Source organism: Salvia splendens, chromosome 2 (assembly GCF_004379255.2).
Source record: "Salvia splendens isolate huo1 chromosome 2, SspV2, whole genome shotgun sequence".
In the NCBI taxonomy this organism is placed as follows: Eukaryota; Viridiplantae; Streptophyta; class Magnoliopsida; order Lamiales; family Lamiaceae; genus Salvia; species Salvia splendens.
This window is the reverse complement of record NC_056033.1, coordinates 25,413,391-25,429,849: the sequence shown is the minus strand read 5'-3', so window position 1 is coordinate 25,429,849 and position 16,459 is coordinate 25,413,391. Positions and strand designations below refer to the sequence as shown.

Here is a 16,459-nt window from a genome sequence, read left to right as displayed (position 1 = left end):
CGTATTTTGTGTGATTGTCAATTATTTGTTTTATATAATTAGGGGTGATGTGGCTAGACTATTGCTGGGTTATTTGCTTGTCCTGATGATGTGGCAGGAGGATTTTTAGTGCTAATGATGTGGCAGGAGGAGTTTGTGGCTGAGCTATTGCTTGGCGAAAGCCACTGGAGATGCCCTTATTTACTCTATTTTGAATTTTAGAATACCAGTATAGATAGACTTACCTCTACAAAACATCTAAAGGACTAATCATCTAACAATAATAATAATACTCTCGTCATAAAATAGTCACTTTTTCATTTTATATGTTCACCAAAATTGATAATTTTTCATCTAATAAAAATTGCTATTTTTTAAAAGAAATTTGTATTTACAATTGGACTCAAAATTAAGCCAAATAACCAAAACTTGGTCGTTTGGCATATTAATTGGCGATTTAAGCTTCTGCATTTCGTTGTTTTGCTTACTGTTTGCTGGTGGCAGGTAGAAGGTCAAAATTGTAATTTAGGGTTCCTAAAATATGCTTCACACTACACACAAACGACGTCATTTGTAATAGGACAAAAATGTCTTGCACTTTAAAAAGGTAATGTCAATTAGTTAATTCTCATCAACATATCTATACTAAAAAATATGATCATAACACTCTCAATCTGCGAAATTTGGAGACAGAGGGGATACCTAATTCAGAACTCTATACTTGAAATCCTTGAAAATCTAAAATCTAGACACACAAACAAAAAACAAGCACCTATCCATGGGAGCATGCTGTGTAGTGCGTGATCGGGAACGTATACGCCCTCTTATAACCCCTTCTCATGCATGCACATTGTATACTGGTCTACTCTCAGGGCTCTGGCAGCCGGGGGCTCGAATGGTATGGCGGGGATGACATGGTCGACGAACTTTCCATATCCAAGGTTTTGTGGAGGAGAAATGTCCCACTTACGATGGTCACAAAACCGCATAGCTCTGTAATAATCTGTGTTGCATTTTGAGAATCCCACTCCTGAAAGTTCAAAGATTCATCTAAGTTGGCAATGATATGATGACTTTTTCTATAATGTCACAGCAAAAAATTTCGTATTCGAGTCCACCGTGACACTGTCTTTTTAAATTTCTATTCATTTATCACAAGGGATCACCTTAAACATTATCATACTTGCTACGATGGTGCAGATGGTGAACATGACGTAGTATACAGGGGAAACGACGGCTGTGTTAAAGATGTCGAGTGCCTGCAAAGGTGTATGGATGTTAGAGAGCCCTGCAACATTCAGAAATATTACATATATCAATGATATATGACTACAAACAACCTTACACTACTTTTTAAATGTTGCAAAATCAACATTTTAATATTTGAAGTTCGAGCTAAAACATCACTATGGGATCAATATTCAGGTTATAATTTCAGTGTGACATATTACTAGAAAAATAAATCATTATAAAAGTACCTTGTTGAGATATATCAGTTGAATGACACAGAAAACGATTACGAGAATAGTGAAAAACCATGTCTGGAAGTATTTAAACTGGTTCGACCCTGAAAACGTAAGCTTCAAAGCAATTGCAACCGCTTTCACTGCCATAACCTACATAAAAGCATTAGCTTCAAAAGAACTGTAACCGACTGTAGGTGTGTTGGCCTAGTGGTAGAGTGGTTAACACATGAGTCCAAAGATCCCATGGCTGAGTCCACTATTGGCGCTGTCTTTAAATTTATTTTGCAATATCAAAAAGAATGTCAAGAGGAACTGACCGTTAAAGAACCCATGAACGAACATATTCCAATGTACACGACCATATGCGTTTGTCCATAGAGTGGCTCAAAGAAAAATTTTAAAGTGCCAACTAGAACCAAAACTATGACAGAGTAGACGAGAAAACCTGTCATTCCCAAATACATAAGAGGTCAGAATTAAATAAAAATAGAATTTTTGTAACAATTAATGCAACTCAATACCTCACATACATATAGAAAAGAACTACACATAGTCGTAAGAGAAATTATGCATATGAAGTAACCAATCATCAAGTCACAAAAAGGAACAACATTTCTAGATAATCATGAATTGGAGTGATAATATATGTAATCCACATCTCCCAAACACACCCATGTAGTATTTACTTCGAGCAGGTGAATTAGACATATTTACCTGGCTCCATGGCAAGATGCCATACTTGCTTGACTGATTCGATGTCCTTCTCAAAGGGTGCATGCAAAACAATTGTAATAGAACCCACCAAGCAGAGAATACAACCAACAATGCCAAACACATGGAGTTTTTCTTTCAATATAAAATGAGCCAACACCGCACTGCAAGAGAAATTTTACACTAAAAATGGGGGCTTCGATAAGACTGGCCTGTTCAAGCACAGAAATAAATACCTGAAAATGATACTTAAAGCTCCCAATGGGGTTACGAGGATAGCTGGAGCATATGCATAGGCACTGAAGTTTAAAGCCTCCCCTAAGACCACTGCATACATAATCACATACAATTGTTGCCCCAAATTAGCATAAATAGTCTTGCCATTGGTAATTAATTCAAATGATAAGCCATGACAGGACATCAATGAGTGTATAAATAAATCATGTTTTACAAGAAATGAGGTTCCCGAGGTGTGAAAATGGGAAAAACTTATTCTGCTGATCACTACTCACATGCTATCTGATTTATACACAAAGGAAGTGTTTGGTTTGAGTGATAAGGCATGATCGATAGCTCAGCACACACTCTAATCATCCAATGAGGTGATTGTTTTTAATCATCCTCCAATCCATAATGTAAAATTCCAAAGATACACTCAAATTATTATTAGTTTTGTATGTACTCACCTTTTTACATTTTGTAGGATTATACAAAAAGGACCCTGATTTTTTGCATAATAATCATAACTCGTTTATCCTGTATCACAACCATCAATTAACACACAAAACTAAATAATCCAAATAATTTAATCGTACTCTATCCTGTCAATCTTATCTATCTCATCCACTAAATGAAAGCCTCTAAGTGTCGCTGTTCTTCTTCTCATCCTACATTTCATCATAAACATATGTAAGGGGAATAGCACATATGTTTCTGTCAAGAGTCTCACTGAATTAATGAAAATCCATAATGTTGCCTAAGTAATGTTTGCAAGCTGTGAAACTAAACCCAAAAACATTTGCCAATATATTCATCGAATTTGACTTAGTGCCCAAAGAAAATACATTTGGAAAAGTATATTCTTCAATTATTCGCAGCAATAAACACAGTACCATGCAACTATTTATATCAAGAAACCATTTAAACGTTGCTATCAAATAAAGTATACGTCTCATCCATCACAAAATGTCGAGAACAAAAGAGCCACAAGTTCAGTAGGTAATAGTATTATTTACTTGCAATCATCCCAGCCCACCACATAGGTTCCCCCAAATACGAATAGCCTCCATCACCTGCAAAAACACTACATTTAATTAACAAATAGAAAGATATTACACATGAAATTTTTTTAACACCAATCCTATAACTACATTAGCCATACAATGTCCCTATAGTCCTAGCACACGATTCCCTAACTATTAGGTGCCCTCCATCACGTGGCCACACCCTTCCAACGACAAAATTCTTCCAAATCATCCAAACATAACAGCTTGATCGGAACACAAAGATCTTATAAGTTTCTTAAAGCAACTTATATGTTGTTTAGAAGCTTAACCACTTCGGAAATGATTGACTAAATAAGTTCTTAAACAGTTCATAAGTTGAAAAAATAAGTTCTCAAATGAAACAAGCAATTTACAAAGTTAACTCTATCATGTAGACTTGTACTTTCATCTCTTATCATGAAGATCAGTTATATAAACATTTGGTAAGATTTTGTAACATTACATCTTATAAGCTCCCTAAATACGCGTGCATCCCCTTCATCTCACCCATCCATATAAGAATAAGAAATACAACAGAATTAAAGGATTCAAAACAAACTTGCTCTAGTTCCTGATGCCCCAGCCTTCTTTAGGCCTTTTTTCTTTATGATGAAGCTCGAACCAATAAAAATGCTCGAAGAGATTGCCAAAATAAATCCGCGAACATTATCTGAAACTCCCACCATTTCCTAGAGATGGAGAGGACACCCCAAAAAATGCACCGACACAGCTTCCACAACTCTAAATTGTAATCAACTCCTGCACACACTAAACCGTAAATTCATGATCAAATAAAAAGAGGATTTGATTGAAAACTCAAAATAAATCCAAAAAAACCTAAAACTATCTAAAATCCGAAAATGTAATCGAAAATTTCTAGAACTAAAATACTAAGCTGGAGCATAAACAGGCCGTAAACATTAGAATTCGAGCTTACAAAGCCTTATTTCACGGAATTCTGGATTCTAACCACCATATACACTCGTTCCAAGTCAATTAAACTCATCTAAACTCAACAAAAATAGCATAATCAAATGAAAAACAGGGAGAAAACGCTAGCAAGTAAATGATTCAAAAACCAACCCTTCGAGCTTCGTTGTTTTGCTGTTGTCGAAATTTTAAACAACGTGCGCAATCAAAATCAAGTTTCTGGACGGATTTTCGGATGAAACCTGAGAAATGTTGATGATGATTCAGCCTCTCTCTCTCTGAATCAACCCTCAGGAGAAAGAAGGCGGAAAATGAGAGAATGGCCGTTACGATTTGCAAATATGGCCCACTTAGATTCTTATAAGGGTAGACTCGTCTTTCTACGCCCATCCTTGTTGGAATGAATCAGGTCAAAATAAATAAATAATTTTGTTCAAAATGAAAAATCGGATAAATTATTTATATTCAAATATTCGTTATTAACACGCAAAATAACTCTTTATTTATCTAAAATGTCACAGTTTTATTTAACGTCATACGATCAATGGCAAAGATTCCAAGGAACATGATGAATTATCTGATTAACGTAATAATTAAAGTAAGGTTTCTTTAATTACATTTTTATTGACAAAATCTAATATGATAGATATTAAATATAATCAGTTTAAAATTAAAATAAGATTTCATGAATAAGTTATTAATTTAGAGGTTAACAATAGTCACTATTTTATTACTATTCATAATTTTAATAATTACATTAAAATTTTCTTCATAATTTATTAATTAATACAATAATAAGAGTAATAAATAGTGTAATAACAAATATTATTACTACTATAATTTTAGTGTTGTGGTTTTTTATGGAATATAATTCATAATTTTAAATTTACATTAAGACTTTCTAATGAGTTATTATTGTATAAAATTATAATAATAATAATACTAATAATTAGTACTATAGTATTTTATACAACTTAATTAATTTTACCATAATTATCTTACCAAGTTATAATTAATAAAATAAGTAGTAGTAATAATAATAAATAAATAAGTTGAGACATTTCTTTTGGGCTAGAGATTAAAAATTATGTTTAATGATTTAAATGAAAATAAAAAACAGAATAAAGAAGTAGAAAATATAAAAAATAAAAATATGAGAGAAAAAAGGTAAAACCAAATATTTTTTTTTCCAATTATAATTATAATTACTTTTATTGTTATTATAATTAAGTATGATTTGCGATTTTAAGAATACATAAAAAAATTTCTTAACTAAATTTTAAATTTATAGCAATATTAATACTCCCTCTATTCTATATAAATAAAAACATTTGAAACTACATGAGTTTTAATGCAAACTTAGTAAAGTAAGAGAGAGATAGAAAGAAAAGTTTGTTAATGGAAATGAGTCTCATCTCATTAGCGAGAAAGAAATTTCCTGAAAATGAAAGTTTCTATTTTTATGGGACAGACTAAAAAGGAAAGAATTTCTATTTGTAGGGGACGTAGGGAGTATTATAGTTGTATAAAAGAATTAAAATTATATTGTAATATTAAATACTTAAATATATAAAAATTCAAAAAATGAAAAAAAAACTACCTAAGAAAAGTTAGAGACTTCGAATCCGAAAAAGTTACACTAATTTACTTGTTTTCAAGATTCTTAGAGTTGAGTATACAGTATCGGCTATTAGGTAAATCAATATCCGAACCGATTAAGATTGGTTATCGGTTAACCGAAATCTTACATTTTTTTATTTCAGTTTGTTCCGATGCCGATTCCTTACTTTCGTTTTATGATTATCAATTACAACCGATAACCAACCGATTATACCGAATTAACAGATAAAATTTAAATTTAAAACTAAGTAATTAATAATTAATACATACTAAAAATTAACACCTATATGGGCCAATGGTTTCACAACTCACATATGAGCCTGAAGTGAAAAATGCCAAGCCAGGCATAATTGCTAACATGTTTAGCAATAATCTATTTCTATTCTACTCCCTTCCCTTCCAATCTGAAAAGTATAAACTAATTTCTTAATAATTCAATTTTGAAAAGTATTCCCTCCATCCACAAATATCTTGTCTCTATCTTATTTTACTATTTCTACACTTTAACTATTTAATATCATTTTTATAAAATAAGTGTAAAGAAGTAATCGGGACTCCTATTCGTGGACGGAGGGAGTATGAACTTTCTAATTTTAGATTAGTTAAATGATACATTATCCATACACATCATTTTATTTATAAACTATATCATTACACTACATTACTAGCTAATGATGTGGAGCTCACTCTCTACTAACACTATCCTTGATATCCTTCTCTTTTACTTTGCCAATTATTCATTGAAACTCATACCGAACCAAATGTTCATATTTTCAGAGAAGGAGAGAGTATCATAGTCAATGTAGATAAAGTTGCAGAAAATAACCCGTGACCTCTGTTAGGAAGAAAAATTAATTAAAATATTGTTAGTAGACAATGTGTCGACCTCAATAGAGAGAAAATAGTTTCCAAAATTAAGAATGCATACTATTGCGGGACAGACTAAAAAGGAGAGAGGACATACCCTTATGGGACGAGGGAGCATATATTTGTATATATCACTCAAAATTGCTTAAAACAATTTTCTAATGTTATGTTTACAATATTTTTGTTATTCATAAAATCTAGAAAATTTTTTGGTTCTAAGATAAAAATGAAATTAAAATGTGAATAAAAAATAGAATTACTTTAAATAACGATAATTAAAAAAAATTAAAAAAACAATATCTAATGGCATTGGTGGCTGAAGCTAATAATATTAATTTATCACATGGATTAGTATTCGAATTCAAAAGATTCAAAAGATATCAATAATAATCGAGTTGCAAACAATATTGAATGGAATGGAAATTAGTTTTTTATTTTTATTTTTATTTTTATTTTTATTTTTATTTTTATTTTTATTTTTATTTTTATTTTTATTTTTATTTTTATTTTTATTTTTATTTTTATTTTTATTTTTATTTTTATTTTTATTTTTATTTTTATTTTTATTTTTATTTTTATTTTTATTTTTATTTTTATTTTTATTTTTATTTTTATTTTTATTTTTATTTTTATTTTTATTTTTATTTTTATTTTTATTTTTATTTTTATTTTTATTTTTATTTTTATTTTTATTTTTATTTTTATTTTTATTTTTATTTTTATTTTTATTTTTATTATATGGAATGGATATTAATTGTTGTGCGCCTACCACCTGTATTGCTTTGAAGCTTCAAGGTCATAGAAGGAAAGAAAATTAATCAATAATAGTGGAGTTACAAACAATAAGGAATGGAATTGATAGTTTATTCTCTTATTTTTATTTTTATTTTATTTTTATTTTATTTTTATTTTTATTTTTATTTTTATTTTTATTTTTATTTTATTTTTATTTTTATTTTTATTTTTATTTTTATTTTTATTTTTATTTTTATTTTTATTTTATTTTTATTTTTATTTTTATTTTTATTTTTATTTTATGGAATGGATATTAATTGTTGTGTGCCAACCACCTGTATTGCTTTGAAGTTTCAGGTCATAGTCAGAAGGAAAGAAAATTAATCCCACGTCGATTGCAAAAGAAAGATTAGAGAAAATTTGAATTTATAAAAGAGACTAGTAGAAATGTTGCTAATACACGCAATAATTAGCTATAGATGGGCCCAATACGCCTTTAATTTTTGAAGTTCAAATTTTAAGTTTAGTTAGTTCGGTTAATTACATGTAATGGGTACCTGGTTGGTTCTACCCGGTCGGCTAGTGGACTGATCGAACTTTTTCTAGTCTCGGTTCCGGTTCTTATTTTGACACACTTTTTTGGTCTGGATTCCAATTCTTGTTTGGACAGTTTTGAAGGGGTTGGCAGCGGAAGCGTGCGTCGAAACGGATCACATAAAATTCTGATCTATTTAGCAGATTATTTAGACAAAATCTATTTGTGTAATTCTCACATGTATCATGCTCATAACTTGAATTTAAACATGCTTTAGCGCAATTAATACCTAAAACATATTTGCTACAGAGTAAGCCAATTTACCTCGTTGATTCACTGAAGAATCGAAGATAGCTCGGGCCTTCTCCACGTGAAGATCTTGAGTACTACAACCACAGATCTTCTGTCTGGTTCCCGGACTGTAATCTGATATCAGTGTGGGCTGATCTCACCAGAATACTAGGACTCAAATAAAGAAGACGGAAACTGCTCACGGATGAGAGCTGAAAATCGTCCCTCTTCAAGACAGTGAGGGGGACGAAATTTTTGATGAAAATAATGTCTTTCTGTCTCCTTTATTCTCCTATTTATATTAAGTCACATATTGGGCCCAGTCAGGGATCTATGGAAGAATTTGTGTATGGGCTCCCCCAATTAGCTTTTTACTAATTAAATTGAACCCACAATTTAATATAAGCTTATATTGGAATATTACGAGAAGCCACTACAGATGTAATATTGCGCTGCCTATCCAAATCCGAAATTACAAGTATTCCGGGTTTCCATTTTTTTGTCATTTATTTCTCGTGCTTAAGACAGAAACATCCATTAATTAATTAATGTCTGCTATGGACTTAATTAATTAATATATTATTAACTCCAAGAGCGGACTTAACAAGAAACACTTATTCATTATTCATGGCTAGGTTCCGAATAATAAAACCTTGTTTCGAGCTCCTCTTGTGGATGTTATCAAACGATACTCACCTCGCGCACGATTCAACATAATAGCAATCCTAGCACCGGTAGATATTAATCACCACTACCCAATATACCAGGATCGTTGGGTTACAAAAAACTCGTACCTATTGGTAAGTCAAAGTAGTGCATGATCAATATCGTATGCTCAATGCTAACGTACATTGATTAAGAAATTAATTATCAAGACCTCGTCTTTCAGTAGATAGCACAAAGACTCGTCTTGCCGTTAGATCCAATTCAGTGCTATACCACACCGATGTCATCTTATTTCAGTAAGGCTTAGAAATATGCGGACTGACATTGCAACCTTTCACGATAGGTAGTCTTTGTTCAGAACTGACCGTGTTAGCTTAAAGTGCACAACGCCTACAACCGGTCTACTAAAACAAAGACTTAGACTTTTTACGTTGCTTATACATTTAATTATGCAATAAACAACCATTAAATGTAAAACATAACAACATTATGACAAAAATAATATGTTGCATTCATTGGAAAATAAAATATAGAATTTTACAGTATTCAATCACTCGAAAGGTGATTTCTAGTATGCAAACCCTAACAAGTTTTTCCTAGTTGATAAGCTGACAATTCGGTTTGGTTTCTAACCAAACTATTGTTTAGATGAGAGACTGTACTTAGAAATAATTCTCAACATGTGACTCGTTAGCTTCTTTTGTAAATGCTGCATTGGACGTGATCACAAATGATAAGGAGTGGTGATCTAGAGAAACCACTACTTAAATGCATAACTATATAACACGAATTTAGTTTACTATAAGATCGATTTAGTTCACTATACGAGTGATTTAGTTCTCTACAAGAAGGAGTGAACCAAAACGCCATTATAGTGAACTAAATCCTTAGAGCATCTCCAATGCATGGATGTCCCACTCGGAAATCTACTAGGACTTCCCAAAAACACCTCCTGCCACGTCACTAGAACTTCCCATCCCACTGCAACGTCACTAGGACTTCCCCTGCACAATCCGCCCTTCCCATCGCCATTCCCACTAGGACTTCCCACAATAAAAAAAATCACAAATTCACAAATAAAGTAATTTACGTTTACGGAAATAAAATTTCAACACGAATACGAACGGGAAAAATTAACAACTTCATTAAAAAAAATATACATGATTCGAAAAAAAAATTAATACCGGATATAAAATGAAGTTCAACGAGCCGTATATATAGAGTTTAAAAAAAATTAATACAGGACATCCGCCCGCCCGCCCGTCGCCCGGACGTCCGAGGACATCCGAAGTCCTTACGGGACGTCCGTATCCGAGTTGCTTCGATACAATGGCGGACGTCCCGGTCGCCCGTCGCTGATGTCTGACCGGACTCCGCCATTGGAGATGCTCTTAATGGAGTAAATACTTCACTAAAATGGTAATTTAGTTCACTTCTTGTTATGAAATTCATATATTGAACTAAAATGCCCATATAGTGAACTAGATCATTTTGATCTAATGGATATGTACATATATTAGTGTGTAATGAATTTTTTTGACTCAGTAATGGACGGTTTATGGGCTGTAATGTATATGTTTACTGAGCCGTTTTTTTGTGATTTTATACAGTGGTGGTTGTACCTGAATCTTATCCAGAATTGAAGCCCGTCGTCGATCAGAAGTTCTAATCACTAGATTTCAGTTTCACGTTTTACGATGTATATGCCCGCGCTGTAGGTTTTGATACGTGCAAACAAGGAATAAGGAAGACGAACGGTGTTACTACTTGGTTGTATGCAATAGGGAAGGCAGCAAGAAGTCGATCGAGGATGTCCAATTGAATGCACGTTCTGGTTTTTCTATGAAACGCAGACGGTTATCCAAGCATTGTGGTTGTAAAGTGAGTATATCGTCCAAGTTCTTCTCCGAATGACGACTTCCAGGTTATATTATTCAGGAGTTCAACAAGGTGCATAATCATTATATGGTTGAGGTTGAGCATCAACATTTTATGGCACTTAATCGAAAGTTGGATGATGTACATTACAGATTCATTCTTGACTGTTCCAAGGCTAATATAGGCCCCACACTTACCTTTAAGGTGTTGAAGGAAATTCTCGGTGGGTTTGAACTTGTCGGTTGCACTGTCGGGGATATCAGGAACGCTTCTCGAGACATCAAAGCATACGCACATGTGTTCGACGTGCAAATGTCCGAGGCGTTCACATATCACTATGAAGTCAACGCTAGTAACCAGTTGGTTGCTCTCTTTTGGTGCGATGGTTTGATGAAAAGGAATTATCATATGTTTGGTGATATTGTGGCATTTGACTCTACGTACAACACAAACAGGTATACATTAATCTCTTATTAACCTACTACTTACAGTTACATTACAACGCATTGTCTATGCATTACAACGCTTGTCCTATACATTATTCGTAGCTAATGATGCATTACCTTGCTTGTGATACGCAGGTATTGTATGATCTTCACACCTTTCACGGGAAAGAACAATCATGAAAGACCTGTAACCTTCGCCGATGGATTGGTGTGCAACAAGAAAACAGGGGCATTTGCTTGGTTGTTCAAACATTTCGTTGAATGCATGAGTGTTGCACCCAAAATGATCGTAACAGATCAAGACTTGGGCATGAGATCATCTATTGAAGAGGTTCTTGTTGGCACTCGACACCGATGATGTATGTGGCATATAATGCATAAGTTGGCCACCAAGGTTCTAAACAGGTTGCTGAGGGGCGAAGATTTTAAGAAGGAATTCAATGCCTACGTTTGGTCGGACCGGCTTGAACCTGACGAATTCGAAGAGGAGTGGAATGGAGTGGTGGAACGTCATGGGCTGGAAGACGTTGACTGGTTCAACACATTGTACGACTATAGGCAATTCTGGATACCGACGTACTTAAGAGATTTTCCACTGGGATCGATGATTAGGATTACGTCCATATCTGAATAGGAGAACGACTTCTACAAAAAAATTTTAAAGCCCCGAGCCAACATTGTCGAATTCTACTTGAATTTCAACAATGTCGTTCAATTCCAGCTGAACGCTAGAACAAAGTTGGACTACCACGATGCAACTACCCTGCCCATATTGGCCACTACCTTACCATTCGAGAAACATGCTTCGACGTTGTACACCGATAGTATGTTCAAGAAAATACAAGAGGAAATTGTAGAGGGTAATGACAGATGCCGCGTGCTTGGTTTTTCATTTACCGATATGGTTGACAGCAAGCTTGGGGACAGCAATCACAATTCGAATTTTGTGAGACACGATAGGACTGGTGACTCATACTCGTGCGACTGCAAACTTTTCGGTAGGCAGGGATATTTGTGCAGCCATATCTTTTTTTTGTTCAGGAACAATGAAGTGAAAAAAATTCCTGATAAATACTGCGAAAGCAGATGGATAAAGACTCTGTTAGCTAAGGCTGTACATGGGCAGTTTGATGACGCCCTACCTACCAGGTCCATCGTTGACGATAGGCAAACTGTTTCGAATCAAGGGATTTCGATGTTCTATGGTTTTCTTCGACGATTTGAGACGGACATTGATGTGCTTCGTGCATTCATAGGTGGTGTGGAAGAACTTAGTAATTCTCTTCAAACTGGAACTCCTACAACGTCCGCCTCGGAAGAGGCAATTGATTGAAGAGTTTTATGGGATGATAAGGCCTGAGGTAGTTGAAGTCCATCCTCCGGATGTTGTCAAGACCAAGGGCCACGCTAGCAGCTCCGTGAGCCGTCTAATTTTCAAGAGAGAAAATGCTATAAAGAAGGCTACTACACCTCTTAGACGGTGTAAGGCGTGCGATGAGATGGGCCATCACGACTCAAGAAATTGTCCAATGCTTAAAGAGATGGCAATGGAGAAAGAGTTGCGTAATGGCAAGAGGAAATGTTAATGTATTTTGCACCTCACAACATTATTGGTTTTGTTTTTTTGGATTAGTCTTATTATTCAATTCATTGCCTTAGTCTTATTAGTCTTACCACTGTCAACAGTTTATACATAATAATATTACATTATTTATCTGTTAATGTACATTATTATGCATGAAGTTGTACATTATTGTTTACAAGCACTTAACTTACTGTACACAATTATTTGAGTACAGTTCATTATTAGACACATTCTGTACATTATACATAATACTATTGCATTATTAATCTGTTGATGTACATTATTATTCATGAAGTTGTACATTATTGTTCACAAGCACTTAACTTACTGTACACAATTATTCCAGTACAGTTCATTATTAAGCACATTCTGTACATTATTCGGTTAATTACATCCATTATATGTTGAGAGTCCATGATCGCATAAATTTATATACAATATCTATTCAGTTTGTTGTAAATTATTATTAAGAGTCACGTAACTTGTTCTACATTATTTTCTTCCTATATTACATTATTAAGCATTAAAGTGACATTATACCAAAATATGATTCTGATTGCAAGAAGTTCAGCACACTAGATATTGTTCAAAACAGACCAAGCCACAAGTCGGCTATTTTCCATTCCAACACGAGTTATCAAAAAAAGGGAGTTCAAATTAATAGAAATAGCGTATCCATTCATCATCCATACGATCACCCATAGTCGTCGACCCACTCATCGAAGTTAAACTTTGGCGGCCTCTCTCTCCAATGCCTGGTGGCTGCAGATTAGTTGATGTCATCTCTGGAGTTATGTGCACAAGTAAGCAGAGTCCTTGCAAACTTTATTCGCAACATTTCCAAGCTCTTTGTCCCCTTGGCGCTGAGTTCGCACTCTCATTCTTTCTCCCTCTCGCCAAAGTAGGTCTCCATATGGCGCATCACATAGACCCCCGTCTCCATGGTGCAGATGTTGTTCCTCCAATGCATTGTCATGACATATATACTACTTTTTCGGACCTGAGCTACCATTTTTTGAACCTTGAGCTTTTCCATGTTATTCAGGTACGAGCTCCAAGTATCTATAATAGCGGGGCTCACTGCCTTGAATGACGCTAAAGACTGGAACTCAATCGGCACAGTTTTCCTAAAGCTGTCTTGGTAGACAACAGAATCCCTGAACATCATTAAACCGTTCAACAAAAATAACCAAGGTGCCCATAATAACAACAGCAAAACTATAAAACTTACTTATTTTTGTCAGTTGTGCTAAGTACCCAGTAGTAGACCTCCTTGTCAACATTGTTGGGTTTGGCTGTTAGTCTAACCGCCCGCTCGTTCAATGGAGAACGGGCAGCCAGGCTTGCTTTCTTCAATCGAGATGTTGCAAGATTCGTAGCCTCCTGCACGAATGGAAGATATGGTTAAAACAAGTGAGCAACATCCATACATGGTAACTCAATCTCAATTGACATATCCAATAATTTATTGTTTGAATGAAATAAGCTATTCCATACCACATCTCCGGCCTCATCCTGTTGGATCTGCTTGCCTTTCCCTTTTCCTTTTGCAACCACCTTTGGAATGGTCAATTCTTTTCCACTCCCACCCTTTCCAGCTACATCTTTAGATGGTTGTGTTGTTTTCACAATACCAATCTTAATGTCCTTCCCCTTAGCTGAAGCTGGTTTCTGATTGGAAAAAATAAAAACAAATTAATGCAGGTAACCACCAAAACTATGTAAGAATACAAGCATATAATGTAGTTATGCAACCACCTTTGGAATGGCCAACTGTTTTCCCTTCCCTCCCTTAGTAGCTCCCTCCTTAATGGGCTGTGTTGTTTTGTCAACCGGAATCTCAGCGCGTTCCCCCTTGGCCGAGGCAGGTATCTGAGTAAAAAAACCAATTAATTTAGGAGACTACCTATGTAATGTAGCCAGGCAGACATATAATATCATAATACATGCATATGATGCACGCACAATAATGTAAGCAAATGCAGTGGCAATAATGTACCAATACTAGTATATAATGCAAGTAATGTTTAAGATGTAAATACCTTGACACTTTCCTCTACCGCTGCACTCTTTTTGGTGGCTTTCTCTGTCTGGGTTTTACTCTTAGATCCGGTACCAGTTCCATCTTTCCTCACCACAATTGTACCACCTCCATCTTCAACTCTTGTCTCAGACGCCTGTACACAATTGCACCATAATTAAACCCTTTAGTGTTCCGTACTGGTCACGCTCTGCATCCTCTCTTTGCTTGAGCGTCTCCGCCGTCCAACCTTTAATTGTCGGCCAGGCACGGATCACTCGCCTCAGGCAGTGAACCACGCGGTCCACATACGCACACTAGCAATAACCACATAATGTAACAGTTCAATAATGTATCTAAATATGTATATAATGCATGTGTAATAGCGGTATAATGCAATAGATCAACAACAATAATGATTATTGCAACTGAAACTTAACAGATGATTCAAGGAAACATATCAATAATGTACCAAAAGCTATTACATTTTCTGATTCAAATCAGTAATGTACTAACAAGTCCATATAATGTATAAATTATAGCTGCAACAAGATTGGCAGAACTAGATAATGAAGCAATTAAGGTTCAATAATGTTCCAATTTGTATATATAATGCATTTGTTACGGCAGACACACTATTGTATATTGTATCATGTAAGTAATGTATGTAAATTGGCATATAATGCAGTTATTATTTCACTCACCAATAAAAAGTGGATAGGCCCGGTGAAAGACGCACTTTGGCCGTTGGCCCAACTGGGATATATGACCTCAAGACCAGATAAGACGTAACTGCACTAATTCATGTTTCTAATCTCATCAACATCGTCGATGAAATGCATAATCTTAGGCTTGCAATTGCCGTCGGCCGGAGTCTCTATAACGACATTTTCCAGCATGAACATGAAGAGTTTCTTGAAATCTGGACCCCCATCAATGTCCTGCATCATCATCTGCGCAATGTCTTTAGTTGTCATTTTGAACCGTCCCTTATGACACCGTGCTGCAGCATAGTCATTGAATTTGAAGTTGCTTTGTTTGTCGATTGGGCATGAAATGGGTGTCAGATCTCACGGAAAGCCTAACGTCAGATGCACGTCCTCCTCATCCAGGGTTAGGCTCTCACCCCCAGATAATGGAATCTGGCACCGAGCTAGATTAAATGTGGTTAGAACCCAATAGGCTAGGTATCCCGAAATCTCCTTTATGTTGAACTGGAGGATAGCTCTGAAACCCAGTTCTTGAACGACTTCCTTCTGCCGTGGAGTTAGGCTTTTTAAACAGTTTAGGAACTCGGTTGGGGTCCGTCGACAGTAGATATGGTCGACTTTCTTCCCCCTCGGTTTCCTCTGCTCTGCCTCTTCATGAGCGGTACTCGTCTCGGCCCTTTGCTCAGCTAATCTCTCCCAGAACTTTTGCGCTATCACAATTGGAATAACATCATCAACCGCTTCGTCAATGTCCA

General features: G+C 34.9%; 2 protein-coding genes across 6 annotated transcripts; both read right to left on the bottom strand.

The window, feature by feature from the left end:
* Positions 1-555: 555 nt before the first annotated feature.
* Positions 556-4,661, bottom strand: LOC121763238 (probable magnesium transporter NIPA2). 5 transcript variants are annotated; one of them, XM_042159211.1, is made up of 9 exons: positions 4,505-4,661; positions 3,981-4,189; positions 3,392-3,448; positions 2,393-2,483; positions 2,160-2,320; positions 1,763-1,890; positions 1,458-1,595; positions 1,146-1,238; positions 556-1,009 (listed from the first exon to the last, which is right to left on the bottom strand). In XM_042159211.1, exons 2-9 carry the CDS (start codon positions 4,105-4,107, stop codon positions 848-850), a joined length of 957 nt encoding a protein of 318 aa, XP_042015145.1. In that variant the 5' UTR covers positions 4,108-4,189; positions 4,505-4,661; the 3' UTR covers positions 556-847. The 5 variants fall into 5 exon arrangements, with proteins under 5 accessions (XP_042015145.1, XP_042015130.1, XP_042015139.1 ...); XM_042159196.1 differs by having other exon boundaries at positions 1,163-1,238; XM_042159205.1 differs by having other exon boundaries at positions 1,163-1,238; positions 3,981-4,180.
* A 9,082-nt stretch (positions 4,662-13,743) lies between these two features.
* Positions 13,744-15,971, bottom strand: LOC121776937. Its single transcript, XM_042174082.1, has 6 exons — positions 15,819-15,971; positions 15,017-15,151; positions 14,733-14,846; positions 14,472-14,645; positions 14,206-14,357; positions 13,744-14,131 (listed from the first exon to the last, which is right to left on the bottom strand). The coding sequence occupies exons 1-6, from the start codon at positions 15,969-15,971 to the stop codon at positions 13,852-13,854; spliced, it is 1,008 nt and encodes a 335-aa protein (XP_042030016.1). The 3' UTR covers positions 13,744-13,851.
* Between the last annotated feature and the right edge of the window lie 488 nt (positions 15,972-16,459).

Excerpts from the sequence above, each read along its gene's own strand:
- LOC121776937 (XM_042174082.1), bottom strand. The coding sequence starts at position 15,971 with ATGACAACTAAAGACATTGCGCAGATGATGATGCAGGACATTGATGGG. Across the intron at positions 14,847-15,016 it reads CGGTAGAGGAAAGTGTCAAG|ATACCTGCCTCGGCCAAGGG; the intron begins GTATTTACATCT and ends TTTTTTACTCAG. Across the intron at positions 14,132-14,205 it reads AGCACAACTGACAAAAATAA|GGATTCTGTTGTCTACCAAG; the intron begins GTAAGTTTTATA and ends AATGATGTTCAG.
- LOC121763238 (XM_042159196.1), bottom strand. The coding sequence starts at position 4,107 with ATGGTGGGAGTTTCAGATAATGTTCGCGGATTTATTTTGGCAATCTCT. Across the intron at positions 3,449-3,980 it reads GGCATCAGGAACTAGAGCAA|GTGATGGAGGCTATTCGTAT; the intron begins GTTTGTTTTGAA and ends GTGTTTTTGCAG. Across the intron at positions 1,239-1,457 it reads AACTGATATATCTCAACAAG|GCACTCGACATCTTTAACAC; the intron begins GTACTTTTATAA and ends ACACCTTTGCAG.